Here is a 22,738-nt window from a genome sequence, read left to right as displayed (position 1 = left end):
AATCAACTAAACACAGTGAAGGAAATGAGAACACACGGACCCAATAAAGATTTGTATGATCTAAGCCCTCCACTGAGAATCAATCCCAAAGATTCAGCTTCTTGGAAATAACTGACAGGTGCAGGAACAGCATTCTTTGTTGCTAGTGCATCCCCACCTTTTCTTATCTATATTTTTGGTATAAATATTTGTACAGTTCCACACGATGTTTGAATACAGCCCTATGTGAGAAGGAAGACGGCTTCTTCCTAAGAGGAGGAAAGCCTCTTTCGATTCCTCGTGGTGTCTTGTTTGCCCATGATCCAACAGAAGATTGAATTCCAAGATGTCTTGCTGATCAAATTAAAAGTTGTCCATGAAAGTGCAAATGCAATGACCAAAACATTCCTGTTAAAATCCTGCAGCTCATCTCCCCAAAACTGCAGAGGGATTATGTTGTGTGTGTGTGTGCATGCGTGTGTGTGTGTGTGTTGTCGCATGTCTCTCCTAAAAACAGAAATGAAAACAGTCTGAAAAGCAGTGTCACATTGCTAAGGGATGCTGCTGTATGTCTTCAAGTTCCTTGGCCTTTTTCAATTCTTTCACTCTGGAAGAGAAACAAAACAAAAGACCAGGTGATAACTATAGAGAGAAACCGTCACCACATAAAGGAAAGGGCAGGGCCATTCCCCCGGAAGTGAAAAGCCAAGACAAAAGCCCTTCTGAGGATTGATGGCAAAGGAAACTCCTGTGAAATTGCTGGGGAAAATATTCCAAGAGGAAGACTGGACCCTTCCTGAAACTTTGCTCTATATCAAGACCTCTAAACACAAAGCAAAACCGAAGTTGACTGCATTAAATGAAGTGTAACAATAACATGCTCATTGTAGAAAAAAGTTCATTGCTCAAATTACTTTCTTTTTAGCCTGGTGGACCCCTGTTAAGGCCCTGTAATTCCACAGGATGCAAGTTAGGGAAACTGCACACACATTTATTTAGCTTTGGATATACCTAGGGAGTAAGTTGTTGCTTTGCTCACAGACCCAAGATCGTGAGCTGTCTTGAACCTGACCGCTCATCTGCACAACTCTGATTTCGCTCATGTGATCTGTGGTCTTTTTGATTTTCAGAATTGCTTACTTTCCTCCCATTCCACATTGTAGCTTTAAAAGATGTTCAGGTCACTCCCCCCAGTGCCCCCAGATGGACAGCAACAGGGTGCAATACCAGTAAGGTACTTTGTTCTGTTTATCAAACATGTTGTAGTAAACAAATTTAAATTGCTATCAATAGAGTCATGGAAAGTTCACACTGGCAAATTATTTGTTAATGACCAGTTTCAGTCGATATGTTTTAATATAAAAATTTGCCTTGGCTTTGCAATATGGCCACTTGATGCAGATGGGGTACCTGGGAAGAGATTCCAAGCTGTAAGAATATATTTCTCTTTATGGACAAATAACTAAAAGCTTGCCTGACTATGAGAATGATCAAATGCAAATGTGACTTCAGGGTCTCACTTCTGAAGTCAGTGTATGGCCTTTAAGTTACAGATGGTTTGTAGCACTGCATACCATATAATAACGTTTGCTAAAAATGGGTGTGAGAGGATGATTTTAGCCAAATAGAAGTGGCAGTTTCTCAGGACACGTATACTCTACCTCAACAGCAAGACAAGAATCTGATTTGTTTTCCTAATATGGGTCTATACTGAGGTCAATAACTCCCAAATATGGTTTTCTGTTTCTCTAAGAGTAGGGCCTCTTTGTTATCTTAAGTTATACCAGTAAATTTAAATTTTATTTTAAAGTGAATGCTAGTTTCCTTTCTAGAGAACACTCATGTGGAAAGAAAACATTTTGAAAAACCAGTAATAAGTTACTGCTCTATTACCTAGGTTGGCATTCAATGGAATGGCATATGTACTATAATAGCAATTTAAGAAAATTATATTTACCACCTCCAAGCAGAATCGTTTCTGAGAATTCTGCCAAGTTGATACAACCTCTTCAAAGAGAAGATGCTCTCTTTCAGAAAAAAAGCTTTATCACTTTATCAATACTAAAAAGAATTATAATGTTTGAAAACATACTTGTCTGATTATTTACTAAATACACCAAGCTCAGCTTGATCAAACAGTGTATCTTCAAAACTATTAAAGCCTTCTTTCTTAATAGGTACATTTAGAATACATTGTTATATTCGTAACTGGATCCAGGTATTATTTAAACTTTATAATTAAGTATACTATGGATTATTAAATTTTCAGGTGATTTGGATCATATTGCAGTACAGATATGTGCATCATTATAGGTCCCTAATTTTGGACATGCATACTTGATAAATGGCTTTTTAAAAATTGAAACATGCTATATTCTGTGTTCAATTTTTAAACATGCAATATCTATACTAACAGCCCTTTGGCTGGAAAAATGCAAGGCATGCACTGATGCCACCTTTACTTCTGGGCATGCAATGTATCTGTACTTGTGCAGACCTCCTTGCTGAATTACGGCAAAATGTGCATGCTACTTCAAATACGACATTTTATTTCTGCACTAGTACAGGACTCATTCACAAATGTGCAACAGAGGCTCCATCACTGATGAGATTTCTAGAATTTGAAGAATTCTGAACTCAAAACCTGAGAGCATAAACACAAAGATCTCCATTCACAATTTTGCTAGCGTGAACAGGAAGGCTTTAAAAATCTTAAGTTCATCATTGGGATGAAATAAAAAGGAGCGTGAATTATGAACCAGAAATGTTTTATACAGTGTCATACCAAAGAATCTGTAATCAGCTGGTCACGGTGGGTATAACATAAACTTTTTTTTTTTTTTAGTTAAAATGGTCACATTTGTTTCTGCAGTTTTTTGGCAGTTTCTTTCCGAGCTAATTAAAATGTCAACTACGTTTTCACAAGGTTTTAAAGTTACCACATAAATACTCCGCTATAAAGCTAGTGCTAGCCTCACATAGCATTAAGGTAAGGAGAGATGCACGTCCACACACAGAATGACCGCGATTGTCTATTCAGGAAAAATGAGACACTCCAATTTTCAGACATTCCAATTTTCTAGGCTTTCCTAACTCCTGAACTCCACTGGAGGATTTAGTTTTTAGTTTCATTGTGCAGTTTTCACAGTCTACTAGCATTATAAATACATAATATTAAAATGAATTAAATGGCACAGGAATTTTTTTTTTTTACGGGAAATTGTTAAAGGAGAAATTAGGAAAAAAGGAAGAGAACACTGACGTTCCAAGAGCTACATGGGTTCCTTAGTATGTGTTGCGTTATTTAGTCCTCACAATATCAGAATCATCTCCAGTTCATAAACGTAAACCTGAGATTTATAGGAATTGAGCAACCTACCTCAAATTATATAGTTAATAAATGACAGAGTGGGGATTTGAAGCCAGGTTTGTCTGACTTCACTCCTCCACTCTGCTGCCTCAAACAATATCTCAGGGCAACAAGAGAAAACATTTTTAAACCCAATTCTTATTTTATTGGTTTTCCTAAAATCTGTACCAAAAAAACATGCATTTGGAAAATTTCCATGGCATGAGATGAGTACAGTGTTGAAACTGATGATGACAATTACATTTTTTCAGTTCTAAGATGTCATTCTTTATAAGACCCTATGTTGATTCTATTACAATGTTTTGGAGGGAAAAAAAAACTCCACATAAAACGTACTTATGAATTTTACGACTGAAGTAGATCTGAAACATGAAAAGAATGGGTCTAAGAATCAAGGCAACCGAAGACTTTTAGCCTCATTCTCCAATTTGCAGATCATGTTGGTGTTAACTTACCTCTGCAAGTTTAGATGAACTTGAGACTTTTACAGTCTGCACTACTGAAATCACAAATGGAGGTTTCTGTTACTTGAGGGTAGATTATTAGGATAAGATAGCAGTGCCTAATTTTTTGTTTTGTTTTGCTTTAAATCAAATGTCAATTGGGTAAGATATGTTTGACTGTTATGCTGCCTCCAAAGGAACAGAAAACAATTAATTATATTCACTGAAGTGAATGAGAACATCTGATACTAGAATTTTTGTTAGTAAGTTCTAAGAGACAGATGTTTCAAATCAGTGTTTCAAATAAGTCACAGAAATTTGTGGCCGCCTTGTCTCAGTCATTCAAGACATGAATAATGACTAAAAGGCATAGGTTAACTGAAAATGCCTCTACCACAAGAAAGATACAAAAAGTTTAACAGTTATTATCTCTGGGTGATTTTCCTTGCTTATTTGTATTTCCAAAATGTACTACAGTGAGTATGTGTTTCCTTCATAATAATTATTTCTGCTTGTCATTCTTTAAAAAAGTTTCTAAGATGTTTTTCTATCCATCTGTTACTACTACTGTTTCTTACAAATGTTGTATTCACGTGACATAAAAGAACAATTGAAAAGTTCAGTGGAGGGGAAAAAATAAATTTTATAGACCAAAACCAAAAATCGATTGAGCTAGTTTCATTGATATTACCTGTATTGTAAACATATTTTCAGTGTGAAAACCTGGTAAAGGTAGAGCAGAATTTTTGAAATTGGAATGATACTTGAAAATTCTGTACCTGTAGTCACTGTATCTATAGAACTGAGAGTACAGAGGTCCAGTAAACTTCTGTTACATTACGTTACACAAACTCAGCTAAGGGTTACTGGGTTTTGGATTTTCTTAAAGAATTGTGTTAGCCTCATTCAGGGCTAGGAAAGAACTGAGTCTAATAATGTCCAGGTTATCTAAAAACAAATCCCATGATAATTACACTTACTTCTGAATTTCCTCACATGGAAGACAGGCAGAGCAGTCTTCCTTGAGACTGTGAAGACAATTAATAAAAGACAGAAACTGTAGCTTCTGTAGGCACAAGGCAATTGCTACTATAAGGAGGGCTGCCAGGACCACGTTCCTGAACTGTGCATCAGTAACTTGCAAAATGGTACTCGTGTTACTGGCTTGAATTACGATAATTAGAATAGCAAGACTTTGACCTGTGACCATCCAACTATTAAAATTAAAGACAATCCCAGGATCTCCCCCAACATTCTATAGGCTGAAAGTAATCTTTGGGATATTGTTGCAGTCTCAACCCAAACCCAAACCCAAACCATGTCGCGTTGTAATGTACTGAAGTGATGTGGTAAGCAACAGCGCTGAAAGCCAGCAGAAGCCCACGGGGTTCCTTTCCATCAGACGTCCCATGATCGTTTATGGATAAATGAAGTAGCCCTGCTTCAGAGACTCGTAGCGAACAATGGCTCCATGGGTAAAGCATTAGGCAAAGCGGCTTCGTTAACATCTACTCAGTGATGCTCAGCCAGAGAAATGTGTCATGAGTCGGTGGATTTTGGCAGGTATATTCTCGCAATGCTGGACGTCAGAAATATACAGGGCAGCCAGATGCGGCTTTCTGCTTAGTTACCTGTTGCTCTGAGAGCTGCAATAGCTCGTGGGGGGGCGGTTTAGGAAAAGAGAGGTCTTGCCATTTTCCAGAAATCTCATTTGGATTGCAAAACAAAAAAGACAGAGAGGCCCAATAAGAATGACACAGAGCATGTTGTCTGCAATGTAACACACGCCACTGTGTTCCCCAAAGATTCATTTCCTAAAAGAGGCAAGTAAGAGAGAATTACTTGGGAGATTTAAGTTAGATGCCGCACCCCACCTTCACCGCTTACTCCTCACCGAGCAGACTGGGCCACTGGGAAACCACACCTCACGCCAAATTTAACTAGGGGAGTGTGACATCCAAGTTGTTGACGGAGCACTCTTACTTTTCTCAAACAGTTGCAGGCATTGTTAGAGAAGTGCCCCTTGGACCCACGTGTAGAGAACCACACAAAAAGTCTAAGGGTGACCCGCAGGACTTGCTAGTGACCCACTGGAGATATTCTGCAGGGCTGCTCTCAGGAATCAGTGCTGTCCATGCTACTTACCAAGATAACTAGCAGCCTCTGGCCCAGTTAAGTGTTTGGAAACCCAGTTGTCAAATAGAGAGAAAACCTGTTGCTTAAAAATTGGTGACCAGAAAGTGTTATCTCTTCTTCCTCCAATCAGGGCTCTTTTTATTCCAGTTGGATGGCTTCACCCACCTTTATTGAACATGGGTAACTAGGCCAGCAATTAACAAGAAATCGGTTATTTCCATACCAGGAGTCTTACGGTTTACAATACCTGCGGGGACTGTTTTAGGTTATACAGCCCTCTCACAGAAAACTGATCTCACTAGGGAAAGAAGAAATTTGTCTAAGGCATTGTCCTTTCTAGTCTCAATACCTGGAGGACAAACCTGTTATATAATTCAGCTCTTTACTATTTCCTTTACATCTGAGGCATCTTGGTTTTCTGCTGTAACACTGAATAACACCCTGTTCAAGATATTCAAAATCCAACTGGAATATAGTATTCTCAGCCAGAGCACTTAAATATTTCTTCAACCTTAGAAATCCTTCAGTCATTTGCTGAAGTAGTATAACACCTAAGTGAACTAAGAAAAATAATTAAAACTGTTGATTCAAACATCTCTCTGTGTATAATGTTTTCTCTTGACAAGTTATTGTGTCCGAGACAAAACAAATCCCTTTGACGGTATTAGGAACTGGATAACTTCATTTTAAGTTACTGGGTAAATTAAGGGCGAAGTCTGGAAGAACGACTGAGTGAAAGTGAGCTGGCCTCGGTGAGGACCATTTGGTGTTTTTCTTAGCTTTCCCCGAGACTGAAAATTTGAAGACACATTGGTTTTTGTTTTTCTTTTTTCTTTTCTTCCGGTACACGGGCCTCTCACTGCTGTGGCCTCTCCCATTGTGGAGCACAGGCTCCGGACGCGCAGGCTCGGTGGCCATGGCTCACGGGCCCAGCCGCTCCGCGGCATGTGGGATCTTCCCAGACCGGGGCACAAACCCGCGTCCCCTGCATCGGCAGGCAGACTCTCAACCACTGCGCCACCAGGGAAGCCCCCAACACATTGGTATTTTCTGATTGCTCTGTTGCTGGAGTTAGCCAGCTGGATCCTAATTCTGATAATTGACGTCACCTCCCTTTTTAGACATCCTGCTGCTTCATTAACTTAAAAGTTGGGGTCAAATCGTATTTTACACATACTATACCATAAAATTTAATTCTTCATTTTTCAAATATTATCTTTGGATATGTAAACCTTAAATGTCTTAAATATGGTATACTTTATACATTGGTAAGTATATTAGCTCCTTTGACACAAATTCCAGGAATATAAATCCTCCTCAGAGAATGTCCTGCCTCTCAAGAGTAACTTCAACTTGGGGACCCTTGGAGGACCATCGTGACTTCTCCGATGGACAGAGAGGACGAGAGATCCTACTGGGAATCAGACAAGACACAGCTAAGCTATTTCTCAATTCATACGTTAGAGGAAAATGACCACACTGGAAGAAACCTGAAAGCATCTGAGTTCCTCTCTCTCAAACCCCCTAAGGCTGAGTGGCAGAGAGGATGTTATGAAATTCCACCTTTCCATGCATGAGGAGGAGTTTTAGGAACTCACAGCAGAATGCAGCCAGCATTCAGGAAATTAAGGTGGGGACTCTGGTTGGCATGGAAAAGCACTTTTAGAAAATGTACTCTTAAAAATGATCATTAACATACCAGAACCTAACAGGCTTCAAAAGTGCATAAGCAACCACTTTTATTAAAATGTTGGATCCTTGCAGTGGACGATATAAATTGCATATAACACGCAAGATACTACAACTTATAGTTAAATTGAATACTAGGGCATGCATCTGTTCTCTGGGAGGTTTTTTTCTAATGGAAAGAGACATTATCTATGTATGCAGAGCGAGAGGGGGACTAGAAAAATGGACATTTGTGTCCCCCTTTTCTCTTATATTTCAAACACAGACATCACTGAGCCAGCTCCACTACATGGGACCTGAAATATTTTAATTGTAAGCAACTGCCTAATTCTAGAGGGGTCTGACTAGTTAAATTTACAAAGGCAAGTAGCTGCTTTATTATTATTTTTTTTAACAAATTTCTCCTTCAGTGACTATCCATGGTTTTCAATAGGTGAGGCTTCAGACCTTTTACAGGGATAAGGTTTTGATTTAGGAAGAACTAATAAAAACCCAATTCTCCTATCACCCCAGGTTGGCAAACTACAGCCCATGGACCAAATCCAGCCCAATGCAGGTCTGTGTATAAATACAGTTTTATTAGAACACAGTCACAACCATTCATCTTTGGATTGTCTGTGGCTGTTTTCATGTTTCAGTGGTAGAACTAAGTACAGTGGTTCCCCCTTATCCACGGTTTTGCTTTCAAGGTTTTAGCTACCCATTGGTCAACTGTGGTCTGAAAACAGTAAATGAAAAATTCCAGAAATAAATAATTCATGAGCTTTAAATTGTGTGCTGTTCTGAGTAGCATGATGAAATCTCACACTGCTCCACTCTGTCTTGCCTGCGGCGTGGATCGTCCCTTTGCCCAGTGCATCCACGCTGTATACACTACCTGCCTGTTAGTATAGGAGAAACATAGTGTGTATGTACACATATACATAGCATTCGGTATATCCACGGTTTCAGGTATCCACTGGGGGTCTTGGAACGTATCCCCCATGGATAAGGGGGAACTACTATATTGCAGCAGACATTTATTATCTGGCCTTTTAAGGAAATGTTTTGGGGCACTTGGCTTAAAATATAGTGAATAAGTATTACCGTCAACATAAATGTAGTGATAAGTGAAATGATCTCTCCAGAGACATTAGAAGTTTGAGATTTTTTCTGAAGCACGATCTTTTCTCCGAAATCTTGCAAATGACTAAATACAGTATTAGTGTAAGGTAAGAAGGGAGGGTGTTGGATGTAGCTGAGTTGATAGAGCTAACTGCCGTGTTATATTTTACCTTATTTTTTTGTCACGTTAGATTTTAAATGCATCTTCTCTTAAGACAAAAGTGGTCAAGTTAATCTAAATTCAAGTGTGATTTTGGTGAATTCAATTCCTGGCTTTTAAAAACCAGTTTTCTGCCAGTAAACCGTTTATTATAACTTAAGCTGTGTTACAGTCACGTCTGCGTACTTACAAATCAGCATCACATTCTAAAATCTCACGAACACTCAAGAGTGTCCGTTGGACACCTACTCACTGTCATTTCTTTAAAACACAAATTCTCTCGGAACAGCCACTCTTGACTGCAATATAGAATATACAGATTTCGGACACTTCACACCACCCTGTCTTTCTTCAGCACTGTCATTAAATGCTGAAAGTCAGGTTTCTTCCCTATTGGATAATGAATGTCCTGAGTTGGTTCAGAAAGGGCAGCTCTGGGTACTGACTTACCTCACAGCACCAGGGAAAGGGAGAATTAGAGAATGAAACTATGTAACTCTAAACAAGAAATAGATGAGTTAAAAGAAAAACATCAGTATTGCCTAGTGAGCCTTTTTCCTTTAGAAATTCTGACACGGCAGTAATTGAATTTCATGTGGCAGATTATTTTCATCGCAAACAACCACTTGCTGAAGGCTTTGTCCTAGTGCAGAGGCTTGTTTAGACTTAAACTTGTCCCACCAGCCACTGTTTTTTTTTTTTACACTGAAGGCTTCTCCCACCAAGTGCTACGCATGCCCTGCGGTGGCTTCAGAAGGCCCTCCCTTTCACTTGCTCATGCATTTGTATGTCTATGGTTGTATGTGACTGCTTTCCTGTTGTATAAAGTAGCAGTGTTAGTAATTAGGGTTAGTTTTTATCTTATTTCATTCGAAATGGATGTGAAACTTTACGGGCATACCTAGACTGCAGCCCCATGCAAGCAAGCAAAAAGCAAAATATTGAAAATGGAAGATAAAGAGAAACTGGCTAGCAGGCAGCTAAACTCACCCTTTTGTACAGCCTATGGTCCACCAGGGGGCTTTGGACAGTAAAACAACACCAAAGAGCTATTAGCATGTGAGGGTCATAACAGAAATCTTATAAATAGCTTTATTTCAACAAAAAAAGACTATAAAGTGTTCCTTTTTTGGTTTTTTTTTTTTTTTGGAAAAAAAGAAAAGGAGAGTGGTGGTGGGATATGTGAAATGAGCAGGTAGGAAATTCACCAATTTATTTTTCAGTCTAAAAATGTTGGGGTCCATGACTGAGCAAAATCCTTAAAGAAATGGAACACTTCTTATTGATTCCTGAAGCCACTTCCTACCTACCTTTTCTGAGAGGGTGTCATATGAGGTTTCCTATTTTAATGCTTCTAGGGGACAATACAGATGACACTTTCTCTTAAAATAATATTCAATAACCCAGAATGGCAACAGGGTGACACTCATTCTAGGGAAAATGAGTTCAAACTTCCAGGATAGATTTTTCAGGATTTCTTCAGGTTCCTCCATTGAATATATGGGAATGGAAAGTGAATAGTGACCTTACACAGTCAGTAGACAAAGGTTATTCCAATTTGCCTGCACATTTTTCTAGCATCTGGAGTATCAAAGGGCAAGTAAAGAAAAGAGCCAGTAGGGGTCATTGTTTAATCCCAAATAATGAACAGAAATTCAGATCCATAATCTGATGCTCTCTTCATAAAAAAAGCTTATTAGCTTCATGAGGATATTACTGGTTAAAATATGGACCAAAGAAAGGCAAAATCCTCATGAAATGCTTTTCTACTCGTTTACAAAAGGAGAGCTCTAAAAACATGAGTGAAACAATTCCTTCGTTCAGCCTTCTGAGGGAAGCAGCCTTTCAGACGTTTATGTTTTGCTTAAATATCTTACCCTCTCAATTCACTCAGTTCACCCAATGTAAACACGGTAGGCTTTGGCCAAAAAAAAAGAAAGAAAGAAAATGAACATGGGACTTTATGTAGTTTTGCTCACAATGACCAAGGTGGCATTACGTATACATATTTTCAAAGTTTGAGGATAAGACCAGACGAACCAAGGATAATTTAACTTGTGAACATTTGTTTGACGTGGCTTAAGGAAGAGCCATGTGGAGGCGATTTCCTCAAAGATAAAACCTGCTAGGAAAGTGTTAATCACAGACTCAGCAATGCTGGATTGAATCCTCCTGGGTTTTTTGTTTTGCAGGAGGAAGAGGAAAAGGGGAGAAGAGTGTGAGCACATGTGAGAATATATGGCAAAGGGCCCAGGTAAGGCCTTGATATTTTCACCAAAGGAAGAAAATCAACTCCTCTATTTGGCTGCAAGTCCCCTAAAGCTAAGTCAAAGGTATGAGTAAATAATATGGAAAAGAGACTGACTTTTGTAAGGCCTGGAGGATTCATTTCATTACGTCCTGGCCATGCTGCATATTCTGATATGCATTTCCTAACAAGACTTACTATTTCAGAGTATTGATATGGGCACCTCATTGCTTAGCGTCACGGGGAAAACCCCATCACTGCGTGGTGGAGAGCAAACGCTCTGCGGAGGAATACGGTAAATGTGCATGAGCTGCCCTGGCAGCATTCTAGCTAGAGAACACCGTATATAACCTAAAAAATGTTCCTTTAAAAGTTTTTATCGCTGTGCATGTGTGGTTCTGTCCACGTTCCCTTCCATGGTCATGTAAACGAATTATTTTGTTAATTTAAGTAAAAGTGCACACAAGTAAGTTAACCCCTAGTGAGTCTCAAAGTTAAAATACTGTCAAAGTTAGCAAGTAGACAGTTTGAGGGGGGGAAAAACTAAAGTGAAACCTCTGAGGAATCAAACTGCTCTGGACACTCGGGCTTTGGGTACAATTAAACAGGAAAGAGGAAATCAGACGTTAAAGGGCTTGTTTTCAAGTTTGGGTCTGTAACTGCAAAGCTCCCGATGCCCAGACAAGCGACAAAACTACATGGAGAGCCATCTAAACGCAGCTCAGTCGGCCAATGTCACAGAGGTCAGGCCAGAATATTAACCCAAGTAAAGAAAAGAAAAACACGGTTCACCAGCCCTCCAAATCTGAGTTAAGGACCTCGTCTTCACCAAGGCATCCCAAACTCAGGAAAACAAAGAGAAACTCCCCTGGCGTAGCTCTGCAGGAAGATGCTGGGGTCACCGGAGCCCACTTCTCGTTGGAAATGCGCCTCCATCTCGGGTGTGTTTCCTGCCCTGCCCAGTTTCATTCTGATCACCTCTCCTGTTTCTCATCACAGACTAGCTGGAATTGATCACTTGATGGAGGGTGTTAGCTCTGACACGGCCAGTAGAGGGCACCAACTATTTAGTGGAAATTCTACATGAGAAAACGTGGATGGCATTAGTGGTGTCCCAACCTTTCCTTCAGAATAGAAACTCTGTGTCTTTTCTGTTTGGACACACGTTAGCACAGTAAGGGTTCAGAGTGAAGAACACACTGCTAAAGAAAAATCTGGAACGAAAAGCCAGTCCGACTAAGTTGTCCTTGCACCCAAATGAAAACAAAAACACTGGCATGATCTCCATGGTTCGATCTCTACGCAGCATCGTCTGGAACAGCGACCGGTATTCTCACGGCAGCAACTCAGTCCCTAGTTAAAGAGTTCTGTTATCCTAGTGTCATTTGGGACGTGTACCCTGATTATTTGTGGGGGATTAGCTTCACCAAGGAGTTCATGAGCGGTTAAGGCGATGAGGGTGGTTTTATTATTCTCGAAGAGGAAAATGTCGGGATGAGGGTTAATGTACCTGTGGCGACAGCGGCGTAGAAACCTCATTATTTTTCGAGCAGCCTGGTCCTGCTTTTTGGTTAGCAAACTGCTCCTGAAAAAGCCAGAATATGAATTACTGTCACGAGAAGGGTGCTGTAAAGCTTCATGTGCGAAAGTTGAAAGCAGGTCAGCGGTGAGAGAAAACTCTTAGCCAAACAGCTCATGTGGCAAATCCAACAGCACAAGCCTATTTTATGGTTCTGAGTCTGGGCATCACTGGGAGAGAAGGAGGGAGGGGACTACAGACACTTTCACCTACTTGGAGGGAGATAATAGAAAGACTAAAGATAAGATGTCCTGTGACTGTTCTTCCCCAAGTCTTTATAAGCTCGTTTGTTCAAAAAGGCATTAGATAGACTTTCTCGGTTTAGAAATTGATTCGCCTGTGTCTGCTGCTCCCTTTGGGCTATTATTTTCTAAACTTCTTTCATCAGTGTATTTTCCGGTGCTAGAAGTTTTTATTACACTCTTCAAAACGGAGTGGCTGAGTACTACCTACTCTCCCAAGGTCTTAGGTATAGAAACGCTACACTTTATAGACGACTATATCACAGTGCCACCTTTCTGAGTAGGAACTGGGGTCCAGCCAGACTCTGATACAAGGTGAAACTGGGTGGTGGCATCAAAATGATTGGATGGGGGGTGGGGAGAGAGAAAGGAGAAGCTAAATAGACAAAAACAGGCAAAGAGCACAGGTGTAACTCTACAAACATGCGACATCTAGACTGGTCTGGGAAGAAAAGAGCTGCGAGATGCTTTACTCCTTGTACAGGCCTGCGTGTCAACACGGGGCAGTTCTTTCGACTCAGCTGGGGTTCTCTTGGCCGCCACAAATCTTGACCCACCTGAGTTTCTGCTGTACGATGACTGCCGTCCGCCGCGCCTGCCGTCTCCTGCCACATTTTTTATAACTCCGGTAAAACTTCTGGATCAGCACAGCAGCACGCCGGCTCTGCTGGAATTTTTTTTGTTCGTAGTAACTTCGGAATTTGCTCTGGATCAGGATGGCAGCCTGTGTCATCTTTTTATAAAGTGCATACTGCAGGGGGAACAAGAAGAAGCACAGCAGTAACAAGGGGGGCCACGCAGGCCTGGGTGTCCTCTGAGCCCACCAGGTGGGGACGGCAAGGAGGAATACTTTTCCCTTTCTTTTCATATCCTCTGGGGTTGCATCATTAAAGAGGCAAACTAGGCATCTTTTCACCTACCTTTCCAAAATGCAAAATGTTACTTTAAGGGTTTCCTTCAGGCAATGCATTGATTTAAATGTGGGTTTTTTCCCCTCAAATATCAAAATTGTTTGCCCTTTTTGGAAAAAAGTTTTAATGGCAATAAACCGAGACATTTAGGAATCAAAAAAGTATTATTTAGGAAGTAAAACTTGAAATGCCGAAGATGAATATTTCCTCTCCAATTTGGAAACATTTTAAATTAACCTCCCGTTTTTAATTGGATGCCTCCCAATTCCTGCCAAGCACAAATCTACTTAGCAGTCAGCATCTGATTTCTAACTAGCATTCCACTCGACAAATTTCTGAGTTACAAGGTCCCAAATACAAGGCTTATCATGAAACGCTGACACCTTTAAGCCATTTTAACCTGCAAAAGATTAACGCTCGTAAGACCGACAGTGGGGTGAAGCCATGAAACTTGGAAAGCGGCCCCGGAGCCGGGGACGGCTTGGGAGCCAGGCCCAGCACCCTCCGGCCAGCTTGCCGCAGAGATGGAAAGTGAGGCATGAAGGCACGGGGCGGGGAGGATGGGTCCTCTTCCCTATTAGAGTCCAGGCAGGAAAAATGCAGAGCTCTCCAGATTTTAAAAAAGACTATGTCCAGATTGCTAACAACATAGACTGCAAGTCTGGGGACAAGAAGTCACAGAGAAGCGCTTTGCTCACAAGAAGGCGACTTACCATCAGAGGGCCAAGTATTCCTCAGAAAATCCCTGTGCCTAAGTATCTCTCTGCATGTACGAGGTGGAGTGAGGAAAGGAAACAGACACAGGGCCCTTCTGCAAGAATCCTCTTTAGTCTTATCTGACCCGCCTGACATTTTCATTTGGCCAAAAGTCTTTTAAGACAAGAATGCTGTATCCTATGGCGTTTCCATCGCCTTGACCCGTGCGCTCTGCACAGTCAGAACCTCCCGGGCCACGGTGAAGCACGATGGGAAAAAGGGAAATATCTTCAGTGGCTCACAGGGTTCACGGCAATTGTTTTGGATGGATTGTTTAGATGGACACTGGCCAAGAAAATGTCCAATGACTGTTACTGCTGAAACCCACTGCAACGGCATCACCACGTGGTCCCCAGAGGATAGATGTGCTGTGGTGAGGTGGCCGGACGAGGGGGGTATGCCTACGGAATGACCATGCCATCTTAATGGCCCGTTCTTGTAGTTGGTGATGGGTGTGAAGTGTGTGACTCTGGTGGAATGGTTTGTGAGAGGACTTGGGTGTATCATTACCTTCAAGGCTATCCATGTCAGCTTGGGGGAGAAACAGAAAATACAAGATTAATGTTAGATTGCCGAATAGAAGGAAATGAAAAACCAGAACCAGAACCAATGAAACTCCCAACAAAACAAAAAAAAAAAAAAAAGGAAAAAAGGCAACCTGGCTATCTTCATGCCTTCCATCTTCCAAAATACTTGTCTTATATTTGTCAGTATTTTTTTAAAAATGCCTTCCGTCTTTCTGGTTGTAGCCAACACTTCTTTGGGAGGGGATTAAAAAAAAAAAAACAACCAAACTCACATTTTGGAATAAATACCTGCTGAAATCACAGACTTGAAACTTTGATTCTGAGTATTGCTCGGGCTAACAACAAGCCAGGATGGTTCCCTGCTCTGGGGCTACAGGGACTGTGGTGTCAGCGTTTACACAATAAACCTTCATTTCCTGGGATCATGAACTCAATGGCTATAAGCTAAAGAGGTTCCCCGCCCCTCACCATTAGAGCTTAATCCTAAAGAAACTTGAGAACATGGCAACCTGAATCAGACAAATGCTAGAAATAACAAGAGAACAGAATCCTGGATTTCTGTGTGGCTGGTATACATCTCAGCATTTATTATTCCTTAAATAAAAATGTAAGACCTACCGAAAGCACAACCTAATAAAAGGTTCTAGAATCTACTGACAGGACCGAGCTTTATTGTATGAACCGGTCAGAACTCAATTCGGCAATTTTTAACATTTTATCACCACCTAGGTGGTTAGAAAGGTCTAATATTTACTTAATCTCTCTGAGCCTCAGCTTCTTCATCTGCAAAATGGAAATAAAATTGTTTACTTCAGATATTTTTGTAAGGAGAAAATGAGATGATGAGCCTAAAAGAGCCAGGACGTACCAGGTGCTCTCTTCCCCATTGAGGGTAGCTACATGACCCTGCAGGTAGTTTCAGAAATAGCAATACTGCACGAAAGAGTAACTCAGATACTCTTCCTGCAACACTTAACTAAGGAATACAAAACAGTCTGGAATACAAAACAGTTTAAGATATTCCGGGCCTCTTCAGATTTTTACAGTTCTTCATTTTAAATTGGATAAGAAGAAGCCAAAAGGAAAAACTGCTAAGGATTATGTAATGTGTATAATTCAAGGTCAACGATAACAATTAGGATTTACCTACTCCAATCACCATATTAAATTCCCTGGAGTTCTTCAATTACTAATTAGTTTATAGGTAAAATGACTGAGACACAGAGCCTTATTTCAGACACAAATAACTTCCTCAGTATCAGACCAATGCTGCAGGCATGTGACACCACTAAGAGGCCAACGATCTGAACAAAAATTATTTTGCGGCATTAGCTGCAGGTGGCTTTTTGATGGCTTGTTTTTGTTTTTTTCCCTTCTGGAACACTTCCCTTTGGTTTTTAATCAAGGCAATTCAAAGTCAGTCTTTGGATCAGGCACTGGATGTTGTGCTCTTTGCCAAACCACACACCAGACCCCCAGGCCTGTTTGGATGCTGTGTGAATAAGGCACGTTCCCCTGGCGACCCGGAAGCTGGCTCACCTGTTTATATTTCCTGTAACAACGCTGAATGACAGCTGCTGCCACTTCCTGCTGCTCCCTCAAGGGTCGGCCCTTCAAGGGAAAGTGAGGCAAGAAAAGAAATAATGATGTAGTATAAAAAATGCAACTGTCCCAAGACTTAAATGGAATCATGACTCATTTAATTGACTTTCTCAGAACTGAGACCAGAGGTTTACCAAAATGCAGTGATAAGTTAGAATCAAGATAAATTTAAAAAATGAATTTACAGAATAACTCCCTGATTATTCCTGCTTCTAAATAGAACCATCATGTGTGGATGTTAGGAGGCCTAAAACAATCTTCATTTTCAAAGTATTTAAAGAATTAGGTATAGCACTATTGGTCCTTGTAAATTCCCGCTCTCTGCTCTCTTTCCTAAGATAAAACCAAGTCCTCTACTTTTGTTTTTATTTATTTATATATTTATTTTTGACTGCGTTGGGTCTTTGTTGCTGCGCGTGGGTTTTCTCTAGTTGTGGGGAGCGGGGGCTACTCTTCGTTGTGGTGCACGGGCTTCTCATTGCGGTGGCTTCTCCTGCTGCAGAGCACAGGCTCTAGGTGCACGGGCTTCAGTAGTTGTGGCACATAGGCTCCGTGGTTGTGGCTCTCGGGCTCGAGAGCGCAGGCTCAGTAGTCGTGGCGCACGGGCTTAGTTGCTCCGCGGCATGGGGGATCTTCCCGGACCAGGGTTCGAACCCATGTCCCCTGCATTGGCCGGCAGATTCTTTTTTTGTTTGTTTTTAATTAATTTATTTATTTATTTTTGTCTGTGTTGGGTCTTCATTTCTGTGCAAGGGCTTTCTCCAGTTGCGGCAAGCGGGGGCCACTCTTCATCATGGTGCGTGGGCCTCTCACTGTTGCGGCCTCTCCTGTTGCGGAGCGCAGGCTCCAGATGCGCAGGTTCAGTAGTTGTGGCTCACGGGCCTAGTTGCTCCGCGGCATGTGGGATCTTCCCGGACCAGGGCTCAAACACGTGTCCCCTGCATTGGCAGGCAGATTCTCAACCACTGCACCACCAGGGAAGCCCAGCAGGCAGATTCTTAAACGTTAATTAATTTATTTATTTATTTTTGGCTGCGTTGGGTCTTCATTGCTGCGCGCGGGCTTTCTCTAGTTGCAGCGAGTGGGGGCTACTCTTCATTGTGGTGCGCAGGCTTCTCACTGTGGTGGCTTCTCTTGTTGCAGAGCACGGGCTCTAGGCGCACGGGCTTCAGTAGTCGTGGCATGCGGGCTCAGTAGTTGTGGCGCACGGGCTTAGTTGCTCTGTGGCATGTGGGATCTTCCCGGACGAGGGCTCGAACCCGTGTCCACTGCACTGGCAGGTGGATTCTTAACCATTGCGCCACTAGGGAAGTCCGAGTCCTCTACTTTTGGATCGATGATTGATGGCTCGTAACACCTTCTTAGGGAAGTCAAAGACTCCTCTGAGAAACTGGGGAAGGCTCTGGGCCCCTTCCCACCAAAAATGCACTTGACCATAAAAGTTTAGGACAATCAGTCACCAGGCCTCCAGCTAGAAACCCCTGTTCTAGGTCATAAATTCCTTGTGGCAGAGGTGTCAACTTACTTTATATTAATTAGATAATAAATATCCATTATTATTACCAAGAGTAAGTTCAGATGGTGACAACCATCACACTACTTGTCAGTTTTATTTCACTAAATCTTCTGACAATTATTAATAATCTCATGGGACCTAATTAATAATGTCAAGTAACAATTCTATCAATTCGGAAGAAAAAAAAAGAAACAGCATGTGTTTTAGTTTGAACGGCTCTGACTTTTCCCGATCTTAAGAGTGTCACCACATCAGGACGCTGTTGTCTTTTACCTTGTATTTCCGGAAAGCTGTCTGGACAAGCCTGGCCGCTTCATAGAGTTCTCTCTGTTCGTGATCAGACAGAGTCAGCTGAGCAAATTCATTCTCCACCTTCTCACTGGTAGACGCACTCAGGAATTCAGACCAGTCTGCGGCGGAGGGAAGGCTGGGTTTCTCGAAAGCTATTTCACTGCATGGTGAGCCTACAGGGCTCAGGCTGGTATTAGAAGAAGGGGTTAGAGGCTCGTTATATGCACTTCTGAAACAAGAGGAGACACAGGGGAGAGAGGCTGGTGATTGGTTTGCATGATCCATTGCACGCTGGTCAACGAGACAAGATGGTACCTACTGTGGACCACGTGGACAAGATGGTACCTACTGTGGACCATGAGGGATATGCCTTCACTCAGTCCAGAGAGCTGCTAAGCAGACTCTGAATGTCCTTCAGTTAGTAACTTCACACTGAGCACCTGTTATGAGTTTAGTACTGTGCTAAGTACTAAATCCACTGAGTCCACTATCCAATCGTGAAACTTCAGTTGAACTGGCGGGGGAACACCAGGATACATTATCTCCTGCGCTCTGATGTGGGAAGAAAAATCATGGGAGAGGTGAGGACATGAGGGGGCCTTGGAAGAGGCCATGGAACTCGTCTTAAAGCTTCCTTCCTTCCTTGACAACGGCATTCATTACATGGAACTCCTCAGATCCAGTGGGCCTCCGGAGCCTCCACGTAAACCCAGGAACCTGCCCTGGGGAGTGGCCCACAAGCACTACTGACCTGATCTGGGCGGCATTTGGCAGATGGTCTACGTCAGCTAGGTAACCGGCCAGCCAGCTCATTGTACTGCTGATGGTGGCCGCGTCCGTCCTCTCCAATGCCGGGGACTCCGTGGGCACAAAGTTCTCCTGCTTGATCCGCTCAGGGGTGGCTTCGATGATGTGCTCTGCCAAGGTCATCATGTTCACCTGGGGCCCAGAGGTCACAGAACACTCAGGTTAGGGTGGCACCTTAGAGGTTATCCAGGCCTACCCCCACTCCCCCCACCTTGGAAAGAAAGACAGGAGAGAGGGCGGCGGGCTTACACCTCAGTCCAGTGCCCTCCCATCTCATCGTAAGGTTTTCCGATTCACCTGAATATGCTGAGATCCCAGATCTGATTACCTCCACATCACAGTTTGGTCCCAAACCTGAAGTCTTTGAGAACATCTGGCTTGTGCCTACTTTCTGCTCTCAGCTAGGATCAACCAGTTAAGGATGCTAGGACTGGGCAGTCCTGGTCATATTATTGTAGTGACACTACTGGTTACCTGACCACCATCACCCCATTTTGCCTTGCCCAGAGAACCCCAGTTTTGTAGACAGCAGCAATGGGCCAACATCCAGGGGACAGCTCGTGACGGATACAAGCCAACTGTCCTAATCCCCTTCTTGGTTTCCCACCTTCCGTGCACCAACAGGGGGAGGATCCGTGACCCACTTCTGGACAGGAGACTGCACAGAAGTCTGCTGGGTGGGCTCTGGGCAAAGCTTTTGCTTTCCTGGTGAAAGGTTATCGATGCACCTGGCCCTTTCCCCTCCTCTTCCTGCTCTGACTACAGATGAGCTCCAGAAGCCACATTACAACAACAAAGCAACGAGCACGAAGAGGAAAGGCAAAAGAACAGAAAATCCAGAAAAAATCCTGGTCCCGGACGGCATTATTGAGCAACGGAACCTCTGGGCTTCTATGAGAAAAATAAGTCATTTTCTTATTAAACCACTGGAGTTAGGTTGCTGATACCTGCACCCAAAATACATTCCTAATGGATACATTTAGGAATCCTCAAAACTAGTCTGGAGTAGATATATTTGGTCAGAATCAGAGATATGACTTTGTTTTTAAAAGTTTCCTTGCACATCTCTTGAAAATGGAAGTTGAAATATAGCAGTTTAAGTTTTTAAGTGAATTGGAAATGTTCTGAAAGGATCTATACAAAAATGACAAAATGCTTATCTTACAACATGCGTGAACCTGAAAAACATTAAGCTAAGTGAAAGAAGCCAGACACAGAGTATGACAGTTTATGATTCCATTTATACAACATTTCTAGAAAAAGCAAAATTCTGGGGGAGAGAAATCAGATCAGTGGTTGCCCAGGGCTGGTATGGGAACAGAGGGTGACTGCAAAGGGGCACAGGGAGCTTTTGGGGTGTGATGGAAGTGTTCTAAATGGGACTGCGATGATTGCACAGCTGTATAAATTCACAAGAGTTCATTACACTGGACACTTAAAGTGAGTGAATTTTATGGTATGTAAATTACACCTCAATAAAACTCTTAAAAACACTTATCTTAGGTAATTTTCTAAATATTCAATGAAGAACAAGAATTATTGTGACAGGAATAAAAATGAAAACATTTAAGGAAAAAATATCACAGTTTTTCTTTTCCTTCTATATTGGCTTTCTTGGTTTGTGAGTCAAACAGGAGGAGGGAAGTCCTACCTTGATTTTTTTTTCATGAAAGTATTAAAAAGTGGAATTTCTGGAGACTGAAGGTTATAACTATCTGTAGTCACTCCTCTCCCAAATCCTCTATCATATAAACACGTGTCAGTGTAAGAACACCTTAATATCATAATAAATGCAACATTCTGAGAAGCCAAGTAGCTGATTTTTCATTGTGATAGCTACAAAAGGCAATGGAATTTAAATGACTTTCAGGTTTTTTATTCAAATGACGTTGGGTTTTTACTTAAATTCTCTTTGGGTCCTAGTATATGAGCAGTTTTCATAAATGGTCTTGGATGTCTAAAAAGAACACTGATATGTATATTTACTATGTGTATTCATACATCTACATAATTATATATATCATATATTAAATATACATAGTCAAACTTTCTAATTGTATTGTCAATATTTTCATATCCTCTTCATACTTGAGCTGACAAATTTTGAAACAGTTGTTAAGTCTCACATTATGATTATAGTTATGGTTCCACATTTCTTCATCTTTACTTGCTTTAATATTTAGAAGCTATGTTGTTAGGTGCATAATGGCTCATTACAGTCATATCGTTTTGACAAATTATATATATATATACTATTTGCCTTACCTGTACTTTTTATCTTTTTTTAAAATTTTCATTTGTCTGTTATATCTTCACCTATCACATCATTTTCATTCTTTCTGTTTCATTTCATTTTAATTCTTTTACAAGCAGTATATGGTATATTTTGCTTCCTTTTTTTTTTTTTTTTTTTTACCCAATCTGAGAATCTTTTAATAGAATTAACAGTTTCCAAAGTGGGAATAAGTCACGTTTGAAAATATTCCTATAATATTATGTTATAGAGTATTATTTCTGTTGTTGCTTTTTTCTTTATTACCATTACTGAACTTTTCCTGAATGGGCCAAATTTTCTTTTTTCCCCTTTATATGACATAGAAATTCTGTAGCCTGTTTTTACACTACCTATTAACTTGACATTTCTAACAAGCATATTTCAGGCTACACATATCTATCAATATCATAATTGGAACAAACTTTGATTTTCCCTGGACAGGGGAACTGCTTTAATACACTTTACCTTCCTTTCCCTACCTCCCTGGTTTCGTTAAAACAATTTAGAATCTTAGTTCTAGGTTACTTTTTGAAACATTATTCTTCTTTTATTTAAAGAATTGCTTATCATGCAACCACACTATCAATAATTATTCAGAGATATCAGTATTACTGGTTTTACTGTTCACTCCTGCATGAACTCTGGCTTGCCATTTCTTGAATTATTTCATTAATTTTAATTGTTAATTTTTTCATTTGGCTAAAATGCTTCTTTAGACTGCTGCTTTTTTCATAGGTATGTGCTCTTAAATTAGTAAAATATTCTCTGAAATTTCTGTGAAAATATAAAGTAGATTTTTTTTTAGGTTATTTTCTATTTCCTGCATCAACTGTTTCAGTAAGGGCCAGTTGCTCTAAAGCTGTGCTATCCAATGGCTATTCAAACTTAATTAAACTTAAGTAAAATCAGAAATTCAATTCCCGATTCACACTGAATACATTTCCAATGCTCAGTACCACTCATGGCCACTGGCTACCATATTGGACAGGGCAGACATAGAATGTTTCCATCACTGCAGAAAGTTCTGGTGGACAGCACTGTTCTAGATGCTCATCTTAGTTCCCCTCTTTTAAGCTGCTGATTTTCATAGTCTGGTGATTTAT

General features: G+C 41.1%; 1 protein-coding gene across 1 annotated transcript in view; it reads right to left on the bottom strand.

Moving 5' to 3' along the window:
• Positions 1 to 522: 522 nt before the first annotated feature.
• Positions 523 to 22,738, bottom strand: part of CAMTA1 (calmodulin binding transcription activator 1) — a gene marked incomplete at its 3' end in the record, with an annotated part of 904,685 nt that continues 882,469 nt past the window's right edge. Inside the window, 10 exon segments of the mRNA XM_079696990.1 lie at positions 523 to 586; positions 5,424 to 5,462; positions 5,464 to 5,498; positions 9,872 to 9,902; positions 12,640 to 12,714; positions 13,508 to 13,701; positions 15,128 to 15,148; positions 16,684 to 16,755; positions 18,536 to 18,782; positions 19,305 to 19,492. Of these exon segments, the coding sequence (XP_079553116.1) occupies positions 523 to 586; positions 5,424 to 5,462; positions 5,464 to 5,498; positions 9,872 to 9,902; positions 12,640 to 12,714; positions 13,508 to 13,701; positions 15,128 to 15,148; positions 16,684 to 16,755; positions 18,536 to 18,782; positions 19,305 to 19,492 (966 nt within the window).

The sequence above is a fragment of the Hyperoodon ampullatus genome (genome assembly GCF_949752795.1).
Source record: "Hyperoodon ampullatus genome assembly, chromosome: 2".
Lineage (NCBI taxonomy): Eukaryota > Metazoa > Chordata > Mammalia > Artiodactyla > Ziphiidae > Hyperoodon > Hyperoodon ampullatus.
This window is presented reverse-complemented; position numbering and strand designations above follow the sequence as displayed.